Below are 14,828 nucleotides of genomic sequence, written 5' to 3'. Positions count from 1 at the left end.
TTGTTTGTTGCCACCATGTTGACGCTGCTGAACTGTTGTGTCTTTGAGAAGCTATGGCTGTTAAATTCGGCTGAATGTACACAATGGCCCTTCATTGTCGTGGGCTTTCACGAACATTGCGATCTTGAGTCAGTTTTCATATTAAGGGTGGTGTAAAATTATTTTACTCTCACGCCACGAAGAACAGTTGTGCCTTGTGAGATGATTCAATACAGCCCTTATTGCCAGCCACCGTAGCAAAGTGGTTAGCACATAGTGCTACGACACCAGGGGTCCCAGGTTCGAATCCTGGCCTGGGCATGGATGTTTGTGAGTGTCCATTCATCAATTTCATCATCCCCATCTCCATATTCGCAAATTAACCAGAAGGCGAAGTAAAATAAAGCAAATCAATCAATCAATACAGCCCTTATTGATTGATTGGATTTACTTTACTTCGCTATTCCGCCACTTTTGGCTAATCGCGAAGATGAGGATGATTAATTATGTGATAAAATTGATGAAGGGACACTTACAAACACCCATGCCCGGGCCAGGATACGAACCCGGTACCCCTGGCATCATAGCACGTTGTTCTATACAGCCGTTATGTTTGACTGTTGTTGCAATAGTGTGTGTTCCATGAGTGTTATTTAATAATGTCGCTCTCGAAAACTAGCACCAGCAGTACAGGCACCAATGGAAAAATAAAACGTTCACAAGACAGAAATATTTCTTTAAAAATGTTCAAATATTTCAAGGAATTGGCGTGGGAAGAAGTCCAGAACTTATGGCTAAAGTGTGTGGTGTAGTGTGCATATGGAGTAGCGTATTATAAAACAGTGTAAAATATCTACCACAGAAATCGGCGAACCGCTACTCAAATCTACAGGGAAACATGCCTGAAAACAGAAACGAGAGCGATGATGATGACCTTGCAGTTCGTCTACAATAAATACCTTCAAACTTCTTTCAGGTATGAGTTTCTCTTATATGCTGCAGTGATGTAATATTATAATCGTGTGTAGAAATATTAACTACATTATTTCACTACTCAAATATAATGTGCATGCATTACATGTAAAATAGCTGAATACTGGGCACAGCGAATTCTCTGTGTTTCCCTTCTGCTAGCAGCTGGTTTGGCAACAGCGCAACAGCACTGGCTGCGTATTGGCTGAACTCATGTTCCTTCTAAAAGTGTATGCCATATAATTTATCGAAAGATGATGGAGTTTCTCCACCTTCCCTTCAGGTTATATATTTTCGTTTTGCTTTTAGGTTTAGGCAAATCACATAGAAACTTGTAATCGGTGATGGACAAGAAAGCTACTTTCCTTAGCGTAGCAAGTTACACAATATGTTCCCTTGTACAAAAAGTACAAAACTAGGTATGTATTTTCACTTGATTGTTTTTTTCTGTAGATGTTTCTCTTTACAATTTGTTTCGAAAGTTACAAAGAGCTCTCTTACATATTTACATATTCTACAATAATTTGTGATGTGAAAAGTAAATAATAGTTGACAAAATTGGTTTCTTAAATATGTACATGTTGCTGTGCTTTTTTGAGTTTATAAATTTGATTCAAATTTTAATTTCAACAACTTATGTCCTTAAAATTATGCTGAATATGTTCAAATAAATAAATATCTATCAGAATTCTTGAAATTGCTTGGATACTCGATTGTTATTAATATTACATATTCTTTGATATACAGGGTGCTTCAAAAAAAATGTGTACACACTTTAAAACATTAAAAAAATCATATTCTCACCTGGGGGATGAAATACGGTAGAAATGTAGCATGATATTTGCTCAATAGATGGCAGCAGGTACCAGAGAGCTAGCATCACTACGTGGTCAGTGGCGAGTGATTCATATCAACATGGCGGAAGTACAGTTGTACTTTGAAGAGCGTAAGAATTTGATCAAGTGTTACTGGAAATTTCAGAATGTAAGATCGTACAACCCTCAATTTTTACTTATGGGAAACAGTAAAGTATAAGGTGTGCTGCACGAAACCAGATAACCTGGACACTTTGGGACGAGATTAAAGCAGCATGTACAGAAATCCCACTGCAAACTTTGCCGAGTGTTACTGAAGCAATAGTGGTCCATACTCAGAGATGTAATGATGCTGGAAGCCACCAGTTTGAGCATTTATTGTAAACGTTTAGCCCATAAAGTGCATTGAAATCTTCAAACTGACTTACAACTTTACTTTCAGGTAAATACACATCTTTGTATGAATAAGTTTTAACAATTTTTTCTTCTCCTGATGTGTGTATACATGTTTTTGAAGCACTCTGTATTTAGGTACATATCCTTTTAATAATATATATTTAGGTACATATTTTATTTCATCAATTATTGTTACATATTTATGTATATATTTTGTACTTTGATATTACATAAAAATCCGGGGTCTAGGAATAACTGCAATATAATTTAAAGTTTACCTTAGTTCAAACCATTAAAAATGTGAACCGAGTCAAGAATTAAGACCTACTAATTGTTAGGCTATTATGAAGCTTCAGAAAGGTGTAGGAGTATAGTCAGTGCATGCTAAATCAATGGCTCATATACAATTTATCCATCAAATAATTTTTCTTTCACTAAAAGTGAGTATTTCTTAAAAAGTAAAGTAAACACATATGTACGAAACATCTTATAAGAGATCCTTGCTCAGCTTTTAATTAAACTCAATAAAAAATTATAATTTCTCGCTGCCCTCACACCACCCTCAGTAACGAGGAAACCAAGTTTCTTTAAGTATACAAGAGAAGGTACTGTAAATGCACAATAATACACTGTACAGAAGGTACCTAATAATATAAATATATTCAGTATTGCAAATTGTGCATTACTGTGTACAGCAACAATTCTTGGTATTGTTTGACAGCTGGTATCTGAAGTCATTCAATTGGACAGAGTCTATTTCTTCTATTTGTCATGAGTTGTCAGGCAACTCTCGCAAGATAAAATCGAATATAGTGCACACTTGCAGTTAACTTACGTGCTATCTGGGAATTCACTTCCATCATTACATTAACACTTCCCGATGAAGTCACTGTGAATCATTGGAAGAGACACTGTAGCCCTTCCTCTTAAACAGATGATCCTCCAAGTTTTAGCCATTGCATTGATGAAGAAAGTTCTAATTTTTACATTTATTTTTTGGTGCATTTTCCATTTGCCATTGGCAAATTTGAGCAAATTGATCAAATCATGTGCATTCTGCAGCCAAGACAGATATAAACTATATCTATATTGTATGTATGGATTATAAATCAGTTCCAATTTGATTACAATATCAAAACATGAAGGTCTATTTCTCTTATTGCCCTCTACAAACCAACCAATGTAAAAGATTACAAAACTTGACATGAATAAATTAAGCTATTGTATGTTTACCTACAATGCGTCATCACTAAACATGCTCATGCTGTAACATCTCATGCAAATAGACAAAGTAATGATAGATAGAAAGGAATATAGCACCACCTTTTATATATATATGTTCCTATTATGTAATTACTGGGAAAAAATTCTGGCGATTTTAGATTTGACCATTGATTTTTCCTATTCGATTCTGCATGGAAATTGCATTCCTGTTTTGTAGATATGACCTAAACCTGTCCAATTCTTGAAGTTATGTGCTAATAGATTTTAAGTTAAATGCATTGTTGCATTTTTCATGTATAGTCTCATAATTATTGTATTGATTTAGATTTATTTAGATTTAGATTTATTTAGATTTAGATTTATTTATTGAAAGAAAGTGCACACATAATAATAATGTTTTGTTACAGGAAATTTCCATAATTTACAGAAACGCTCATTATGACAACCAATTTTATCAAAATTACTCCAAGTTATGAGAATAAGAATTGAAATTCACATGTTACGCTTTAATAAAAGTGTCTTGATTTCTTCCTAACCACTCAGAGAATAGTGAAATTAGAGGCATTGGAATTTTTATTTTTAGATACAGACATAAGCTTTAATCTGCAGCACTTTAAGATGTTACTGTGTTGCTTTCACTTTTCAGTACTTCAATTCAGGCACATATTATGTTATCCATTGAGATAATTTCGGTATAAAGTATCATGTACAGTCACGGACACTTTTGATGTAACAGGAAGAATGTGGCATGCATTTCAAGTTGGTTGCCCAAACTAATAGATAAATATTTGCTGTTTTACAAGAAAATCTGGTTGAGAACTAAAATAATCTAATAGAGCAGAAAGGCTTTAACATGTCTAGATGTGAGGAATTACTATCCTGTGGGGATGGACTGATATGATTTTACCTTGCTGATACTGATCAAGTATAGGTATAAAAATGACTGATAATAGATATATTTTTTCTTATTTGAATTGTTGTTTCATGCTAATTAGTATGTTTATGTGATCATATATGCCAAGTTTCATGAATGGAGCAGAAAGCTGTATCTAATGTATTATACTAACAAGGGGTAGTTTAGGAACAGGGATCCTTCATCCGATCATTGTACCAGAACTAGAATTATAGTTAAATCCAAGAAATTTTACAGTGATTCAAGCTTTCAAAACATGCCTAAATCCTTTTATATGTATGGTTTTCTTCAAGTTTTATTTGAGCATTGAGAGGAACAAATACAATTAATAATTGCCTTTTTAATTGCATAATCAAGTAAGCTTCATGCTTTATTTGTCAATTTACATGATTTCTTTGAGTCTATCTTATAAAAAAGGGATTAAAATTGCACATTCCATTTTCTTGCACTACAGATTCTTTAACATGAAAATTTACTTTCTACCTATTGCAAAGCCATGCATGGAATGTTATTATGAAAATCGTTAATTGGAAATATACATTTTGGATGTTACTGATTTTTGTAATGCAAATATTAATGCTTCTTATTTAATGCCTTCTAATAGATGCAAAACTATATTTGCTTGCTTGGTATTTCCTTTTAAAAAACACAAAAGTAGAAACTGAATGTATTTTAAAGCAGTGTACAAGAAAATATTATAATAAAAAATTGCATTCTTGAGTTGTGTAAATGCATGGTACAGTACCTCAATAACTTGAAAGCTGTTGGACATCATAGCTATAAGCATGTTGATGAGCACAATTATGGAAAGCACATGGTACGCCATGAAGAGGCCTTGCCCAACGATTTCAATGAATGTGTGGGGTTCCACCAATTCTGTGCTCTTTGGTGAACTGATACCAAATAGAGACCAAAATAAGGTGGCAAAAGTGACATCTAACCTGGAGGCAAGAAGGAGACAATGCAAATGTTCACATTGACACACGACACCAGAAAGAAAAAAAAATGAAGAGAAACAGGTAATAGTACACTCAGTAAGTTGTGTCATGCAAAAGAAAATTTGAAAGTTTATGGGAAGAGTACAGGGGGAGAAGATTGGGGATAAAACTATCAATCTTAGGTGATATAAATCAATAAGTTTTTGTCATGTGACACCAGTGTGTAACACCCATAACATATTCATGGCTTGACTAAGGGGCGATTACTCCATGTAGGAAGTGAGGAACTTCCTACAGTTTAATTATACTTATTTCCAGTTCACTACTTTTTAAGAGTTTAATGAGTGTTATAAAATTACGATCGCGCAATGTAGGTTGCGTGAATCCTTCCACCTCCCCTTCCCAATCTGAATTCACAACACTGTGTTAGAAACTTCTCATAGTAAAGAGTAACATACTTTCATTCTTTAATCCACCTCTTTCCTTTACAATATTATAAATTATTAGGGATGGGCCGATATGAAATTTTGGCCAATACCGATACAGTACCGATATAAAATTTACCGATACCGATAACCAATATTCTACCGATCTGATACAAAATTAGAAATGGTCCTCGAAGACCTTGAAATTTTCATTGATCTCCGTAATAAATGTGTGTTTCGAGCTGATTGCAATACAAACGAAGTTGAATATTTAGACATTTACTTTTTCAGAAAGTAGGGCATGGAGATTATCCATAAAAATTACAACAAAATGGCAGAATTTTGCACTAAATTATCAGATATTTATCGATATATCGGATCAGTAAAATAATCAGTATTTTACCGATAAACCAATACACCGATATGCCTATATCGGCCGATACCGATCGAGTACCGATTAATCGGTCCCATCCCTATAAATTATGCAGGAACACACTTTACAATACCAGTTTCAATTGCAAAGTTTTCATGTAGATTTATTGTTACAACCATGAATATGAGCAATGCATATATTACTTCTATGATATTCATGATGGATATAGGTAGCTCTCCCTGACATATTTCATGGCATATTGGATATGGCATCACAGTGTGACAGAGCTGTAAGAGCTGTTTGAACTTGGCAAATATATGAAAGTTCATAAGATCTCTCATAGAATAAACCCAAGCTATGTTCATGGTAGTAAGAAGTTTTAGTTCCCAGCATTCTGTAAAACAGTACACCTTGAAATAATAATCACAACTGTCTATGCCTTGCGAAGGGGAATCTAACCTAAGAACTGTGATTGTTATCAAGCTACCTTTATACCAGAGAGAGAGATTAGTGCAGTATTGCATTAACCACAACAGGTGTGTGAATGGATTAACCATGATGCTAAACTAGATGAAAGAACAACAAATACACAAGCTATTTCCAGGATTTAAACCCAGAACTATTGTATGCTGGACCAACTGGAAATCTTTGAGATGGCAAAGAAAGTGCAATGAATTGAGTAAAAATGAAACTTTAATTTTTGAACATAAACTCCAACCTGACTGGGAAACATGTGCTTAGATGAATCTTGTCATCTTAATCTCATGCAATTTTACATTTTTACCATCACAATCATTTTATGAGAGTAGATAACGAGCCACTGTTAATGTTATGGGTGTTATTTGAATTACGTTCCTTCAAATGACTACAACAAAAAAAAAAATGAAGATTGTAGCTGAGGTTAAAAGGAGAATCAGTAAGTTTTCTTTTGCAAAATGTTATGCAAAGCTGAGCTGTTGCACCCATCAATATAATTTAACTGGCTTAAAAATTTAAATTGATCAGCACAGGCTGAATTTTGATTATGGCCGATAAGAATTTCAGTTTGATACCTATGGATTTAATTAAATATCTATATTCGATAACAATTTTCTATCTTTCATCAATGAAAATTTAGATAAAATAATTTGCATGTTGAAATAATGTTTCAGTAGCAAATTTTGTTTGTGAAGTCCCTGGTTTGCACTAGAACTGGAGGTTGTTTTGATTAGTACACATATCAAATTATAATTTTTCACAGTAGTTTGGTCAGACATTCTTACATGTCCAGATCTGAAGATCTGGAGTTACTGGATGCTGGTCAGCTCTATGCATTGCATAACAAAGCACAGAACAAACAGTGTTAAAGGAAACCAGAAGTACACAGAGTGCGGCCTGCGCTGAGGTACCTCGACGAGCTGAAAAGACCTGCTCATCATGGCTATAAGCATGTTGATCATGACAGTAACTGCCATGATCAGGTAGGCGCCAAGAAGGGCCTGACCAACCCACTGGGTGAACATCTGGTCTTCTCTTGCGGCCAATTCTTTGATGGGGATCTGCCCGAACAGCGACCACAGCAAAGATGTGTAGCTGGCGTCAATGCTAAAACAGAATGGAAATAGAGAACAGGCCATGGTCATAAATTTACACATGGCCTTGATTCTAAACATATATGTTTATAGGTTATGGTACATTCACAATTAACAGGCAAGAATACATTTCCTGTTCATTAAATGCTTAAGGAAACATTAGTTGGTGTAATAGAGTAATAATTAAAATGTACAATCTTTGATTGACCCAAATTTCTCATCTTGATGCAAGTTCTTACTTTCAATTTACTTTATAATGAGTGGAAACTAATAATTTTTATTATTTATTCTTAATAATGTTGAGACAAGGTGAAAGCTTTACTTTAATTTATTACAAAGTTTGCATATCGCTATTATTTAAGTCTTAGTTAATTTGTGTTTTAAATTGCCTAAAAATATGAATACAAATTTGTTGTGACATGCATTCTATTTACAACACAGGCTTCACATAATTATTAGCCAATGATGGCAATGATTGAGGGAAGTGAATATATAACATTTAGATTTTGTAGTCATGAACACTTCTAGGTTCCAGTGATCACATTGAAAGTCAATGGGGTTGTTACAACCCAGAAGTGTCCATGACTGTATGTAATGCTTACTATTTGATGACAGATAGGTACACTACCACTTATTGTGTTGGTCAATTGTAGATATATTGGCAGTTGGTCAGTATTGGTGAAATTTTATATACTTATATGTACATTCATAATTGATACTAACCTATTCTCATAAGTAACGTAGGGCCTCGCCGATGGCTAGTGGTAACGGCATCACCTTGCAATCAAGAGGTTCTGGGTTTGACACCCAGTGGAGGCACACGACACAGTGGTTTGGATCCCACTTTGTAGGCTCATTCCCGATTAGCTTTTCTGTGCATAAAGTGGGCTTAACAACAGTTCAATTCATAAGTAACATCCAATAATTCATAATCCTTACAAAAGAGCCTTCTTCATGGAATAGAAATGTCAAGTAGCCAATTGATACTACTCTATGTACAGTACATACAATTTTAATGATGCTCGTAATCTCTAAATGCTAATTGTGGAAACATGGTAATTAGAAATGACATTATTGGGCAGAATTATAGTTCAATCACATTAAGTAGAGAATATATATTGATGACATTGTCATAAAATATTGGACATTTAAAGTAACTGATTATAATGTCTTAAGATGGTACATATTTATGATCCAATTTCACAAAAATGACACCGATCTCTATTTTTTATCTTTGTCTAGTCCATTAGGAGGGGAAAACTAAGGAAACCATGTGATTTTAAAACATTTTATTTATTAATTAATACAAAATTGGATTAAAAGTAATGAATTCTTGAGCCAGAGTGGCATTCCTAAAGAAGGCTCAACTGGTAACAGCATGAATAACTATGCAATACATTCTCTACCATATTCTTGCAGATTTTAGAATTTGGCTAACGAGTGCAAAAAATTATAATGTCACATTATTATTCTTATTTAATGATACACATGGTACAGAAAATGCATGGATATTAAAAATCACATACTGTACTCGTTATTAAAAAATCCTTATTGGGAATTTCCAACTCGAAATATTTTAAAAATAATTTAGAACTGAATTTAAATATTCAGACGCCAGGTGAAAATTTTCAGGTGCCACGGCGATTTACTTTGTATTTTTCTACCACTACATATGAGGCTTCAATTACGAAGACTGTGGATTGAATGAAATGGATCCATGCTTTAGTTCCCAAGAAGTCCTGACATTACACCATTAAACTTCTTCTTAGAGAAGTTTAGATTGAAAACATTCAGAAATTTTATGAGAAGAATCAATCACTATGTAGTGTTGAATATATATGTTGCTTTCTCTTCAAGTAATTGATAATTTCAATTACTCTGAGATTTCATCTTAAATTTGCAGGAAAAATGGAGAGGATTACTACAAGTGTTGGATAAATTAATTATTCTGCTTGCTTGCCTTGAATTATGTTTTAAATTTCAGAATACTTATGAGAAATTTACATAGGGTAAATTATTTAATGGTAGAACAAATAAAAAAGCCAATTAAAAATCTTAGCCCATAATAAACACAATATATATATATATATATATATATATATATATAAGTGCTCTGAAAATGTAACTCAAATCTACACTCAAGGAGGAACATGAAATTTAGTAGTAAATGAAAAATCAACCATAGATTAATTTATGCTATAATATTACATGTGTATCATATAAGAATAAATCAATACTGTAAGATGTGCAAATTATGTCTTCCTTTAAAAATGGTAATTACATGTATTCTTCTTATTGTTATTATCATCTTTCTTTAAGCATAATATATTGATTACCTTTTGACAATTACTTTCACAGAAGTAGGTAGGGAGTGTTACCTTATTCATTTCGATTTTACCATATTTTCAGTTATTTGGGTGTAAGAGAGTCCAGATCTTCATATCTCATACTTAATTATTACCTTAAAAACTCACAATCAAAAAGAAAAACTTACGTCATGAAGGCATCGTGGTTGGACTGGCACACTGTTTTCCCATTAGGCTTCTGGTGGCAGTATTCTGTCGTGGAATCATAATACCAATACAACTGATTCAAGCCACAGGCAAAACTTGTCAAAACAAGGAAGAAAATGAAAAGGAACTTTGCTATATCTGTAATAGAAATGAAGAAAATGTGCTTCAAAATTCAGTCTTTGAATAATACATAAGGTATTTAGAAGTTTTGTTATTTTTGTCCCCTTTTAAAATTTCCTATGACATGGCACCCATCATGAACCCTCCTTGGGTGGGAAAGGTTGGTTGGTTGGGGGCAAACTGAAGTTGGTCTTACGTTGGGCCAACAGTTGGTGCCACTCTTGCCCAACCATGGAAAAGTGAGTCAAAATCAGTTTTACAAACTACTTTCTCCTGTTAAGACAACTTCCAATGGTATGCTGTAAATGCTAGTGTATGAAATAAATTATGTGTGATAGTGTATCTTTGTTAATGAAAGTAGAAGCTATTCCTAACTTGTCACTCAGCAGCCCTTTGTCAGCTGCCATGGATGAACGATATGTTGGGAATTGCTTGTGGTTTGTCTGTTTAGCTGTAGCAGAAAAAGAACATTCTTACAGGTATTCTTGTGAATGCATTTCATGATCTACTTACATATATTATATATATATATATATATATATATATATATATATATATATATATATATATATATATATATATATATATATATATATATATATATATATATATATATACAGGGTGTCATTTTAATGGCGCCCACGGACCACAGATTCGTGTAGAGGACATCAAAACAAACAACTTTTCTCAGTAACATTTTTCTCGTTGGTGCATCGTTTCGGCGCTACAGTGGTTCAAAAAAGTCCGTTTTGCCGCCTGAATGCTGGCAACCACACACAACATATGATTGCATTTGTGACGTCATATCCCGTCGTGAAGCGATGCGTTCCAGGGTTGGCAGGAACACACATATTCCGTGAAAAATGACATAGCTACAATCAGCCACATTATGTACCGTAACACAAAACATGAAAGCACGTTCTTTAACCTAACAGGAAGTAAACAAACGATACGAAAAATGGTAGAAAGAAAATAGAATTCAAGTGGAAGTGGTCATATCGAATTTTGTGTCAGCTTACATGTCAAATATTTGCAAATCTAGTTACCAATTTGGCATCTACAATTTAGTCTTATCCACTTCGTCCTTCTGATACTAATTGTCTGTGACACACTGAACAAATAACAAAATAGAAATGAAAGAACTCAAAATTCCAAAGGTAACACATAGGTTAATATAATGTATATTCAGGGCATTATGAAGCAAGTGGCGCAAAAATGTTTGAAAATACAGGGATATAAGTAGTAGTAATACAAGCTCTCCGGCAACTGTGTTTATCTATGCACAGGATACACATGTATTAGTTTGCAACTGTGAACAGGACAGTATATTCGCTACTGATTCATAATTACATTGCTACTGTGGTTGTACGTGTTTTAGCAGTAATGTAACAATGTGAACCTCGAATACTTCCGTTATCAGCACAAAAGTACCACAAGGCAACTGGACACAAACCTGTAGATATCAACCTTGCAACGAGATTTGCAAATATTTGACATGTAGCTGGGCGTAAACAGCCACATGTAAGCTGTAAGTCCAATAAAATCTATTGTTGTTGATATTTGATATGTAGGCTGAGACAAAATCCGATATTGACACTTCATTTTGAATACGTTTTTTTACCATTCTCATATCGTTGGTTCACTTCCCCCTTCCCCTGAGATGACTTCTGATCTTCTGGCTGATAGGCTATGATGTTCGGTCTACTGGAGGCGTTTCTCGCTTCGTTTTACAGCTAATAATGTGGTTGGTAGTTTGTCATTTTTCACAAAATTTGCGTGTTACTTGCAACCCTGCCGTGTGCTGTTTCGCTGCAGGAAATGACGTCACAGATACGATGAAATGTTGTGTTGGGTTGCCAGCATCCAGGCGGCAAAACGGTCTTTTTTGAACGGCTGTAGCGTCGAATCGACGCACCAACGAGAAAAATGTTACTGAGAAATGTTGTTTGTTTTGATGTCCCTTATACGAATCTGTGGTCCGTGGGCGCCATTAAAATGACACCCTGTATAATAAACAATGCTATATTCAGACTAAATTCCATGAAAGATGAAAAACTAAGTAAACTGTAGAAAGTGTTTTGTGCTACCACTTGAAAGTACCTTGAAAACAATGATATAATATGAATGAGAAAGTGCTGTGTAATTTTTTTAAGATATTACACAAATAATTTGTACTAAAGTTCATATTTGGCCTCTCAATAAATTATATATATATATATATATATATATACACACACACACACACACACACACACACATACACACACACACACACCTAGAAACCTATCTACACTTTAGTTTTCGGTACATTGGCCCAACATAAAAACCACATGTTGGGCCAACATTGGAACCATGGCCAAAATTACTATTGGCAACAGTATGTTCTTACATTTGACCAATCATTTTTTAGTATGGTTGGCCCAACGTTGAGCCAACCACTTCTGGTTACTTGGGATGACTTGAAATTTTACAAATGCAATACTTTTTAAATGTTTTTAAATGTATCATATTAGTACATCTCAAAAGGAAAGAGGGATACCTGAAGGAAGAAGAAACATAAAATAGGAAACAATCATAATATATTTCTCCTCAGGAAGTTCCTAAATGCACCAATGGGGAGTAAGTATTTAGTTTGAACAAAAATATTTTACTTGAATTATTTTTTAATAGTATTATATTGGATCATATTTGAATTACCACTCAAAAAAAAATATTATTGGAGTTTGACAACAGTGCAGGAACTGCCACAAGTTAGATTCAATTAGAACTGAAAATTTACATTTTCTCCTGTTTCATTCTAGAATATTGTCCTGCAAGGAAGAAGTACCTACCAATAATCATGCAACCTAGAGATATCTGCAGAGGCCCCAGATGGGGATTCGTTTGAAACAGGTAGATGATACGGGCAAAACTGAACACATTGGCAACTGCAAATACTCCTTCGGCGATCAGCGTTGGATCGTTGTTTGGCCACTGGTTTCTTGACATTTCCCTGAAAATAAAACATACATTTTTAATGTACTCTAACCACGGACATTACCAGAAATTTTTGTAAGAGTTTTAAGTCCATTGGTATACAACGTAATAGCAGAAATAATAATAGGCCTGAAATATAATAATAACATTTATGTAATGAATAATAATGTAGTAGAAATAACATTATAAAAACTCTGTCGAAGGATGTTCAAGAAATTGCAAGTAATTTTAATGATAGATTTTATAAAGAAAAGGGAATTATATAAATATATTTTTTTGCCATTTTTTAATACTCGTTTTACTTTACTCCGCACTTATTGCACGACCATAATATGTTCCTTTTCTTATGAATATACATTTTTATATTATACAATTCCTCCGCCTTTAGCATGGATTTAGTTACGAACAAAACAGTTAAGGTCATGGGCGTAACTTGGGGCCTAACTTGGGCGGGTGGGGGGGGGGGGGGGGTTGGGCAAAATCGAACTTGGGACTTGACTTTGGAGGGTGAGAATCAAACATGAACTTAACTTTTTGGGCCAGACTCAAGCTTGAGACTTAACTTTCGGAGGCAGAATTGAACTTGGGACTTATACTTTCGAGTTCAGAATCAAACTTAGAACTTAACTTTCAAGGGCAGAAACAAACTTGGGACTTAACTTTCGAGGAAAGAATCAAACGTAGAGCTTAACTTTCAAGGGCAGAATTATACTTGGGACTTAACTTTCGAGGGCAGAATCAAACTTGAGACTTAACTCTCGAGGGAAAATCAAACTTGGGACTTAACTTCCTGGGGCAGAATCAAACTTGGAACTTCGGGAGGCAGGATGGGCAAGTTTTCCGTCCACAAATCCAGAACTATTTGCTAAATAACTTACATTTGAGCAATCATAAAAAAAAAATACTCGTCAAACCCTTGCCCCTCTTGTCCCAGGAGGTCAACATAAGTATCTTTAATTTTTAAATTTAGTATCTTGAAAATTTCGGCAATGCAAGAGCCCCCTTGCCCCCGCCAAGATATGCCTATGGTTAAGATATCCACAAGAAATGGTCTTGCCACTATTCGCTGACATAACTTCCAACTTCGGCTCTGTTATGACATATCCTTGCTAACATTTTGCAGAATTTCGGACACAATTACTTCTCAAACAACAGTGGTCCATATCATCGTTACTGTTGAAGCCTCTTCGGCGTAAACTGTGGTAACTCTGTATTTTGACTGTTGTTATATCGCTTGTCTTGTCTTTTTAAAGGTTAGTCAGACGTCCGATTATACCCGAGCCAAGCTAACTCTGGCGCCCATTTACAGCGCAGAACGGTTATGTTTAGGGGTACAGAAATGTTTTGGTCGGGACGGGTATTTTTTTTTAATCCTGACATTCGGGACGGGAAAAAAATCGTCATTTCCCGACACAGTCGGGAAATTTTCGGGACGAGAAATGTTCGAAATTTCCCGAAGCTCTGAAAATATCGAATTCTACAAGTTATTTCCAACTTAAGTGATTGTTTTTGCATTTCTGGAATAATAACAAACAATTTCCGATAAGTTCCAGACGTTTGCAAGGCAGAAAACGTCGAGAATTAACAACTTTTTAAAACGACCATTCGGTATT

At 34.5% G+C, this 14,828-nt stretch overlaps 1 protein-coding gene across 1 annotated transcript in view; it reads right to left on the bottom strand.

Annotated features, from left to right (window-relative positions):
* Positions 1-14,828, bottom strand: part of LOC145991421 (transient-receptor-potential-like protein) — an 885,379-nt gene that overhangs the window by 47,944 nt on the left and 822,607 nt on the right. Inside the window, exons 11-13 of the mRNA XM_083127420.1 lie at positions 13,071-13,231; positions 10,101-10,257; positions 5,045-5,240 (exon numbers count right to left, since the gene is read on the bottom strand). Coding sequence (XP_082983546.1) covers positions 5,045-5,240; positions 10,101-10,257; positions 13,071-13,231 — 514 coding nt within the window. The remainder of the gene's footprint in view (positions 1-5,044; positions 5,241-10,100; positions 10,258-13,070; positions 13,232-14,828) is intronic.

This window comes from Lepisma saccharinum, chromosome 8 (assembly GCF_977018435.1).
Source record: "Lepisma saccharinum chromosome 8, izLepSacc3.1, whole genome shotgun sequence".
Classification (NCBI taxonomy): domain Eukaryota; kingdom Metazoa; phylum Arthropoda; class Insecta; order Zygentoma; family Lepismatidae; genus Lepisma; species Lepisma saccharinum.
Note: the sequence above shows the minus strand (reverse complement) of the source record. Positions and strands in the feature narration are given on the sequence as shown.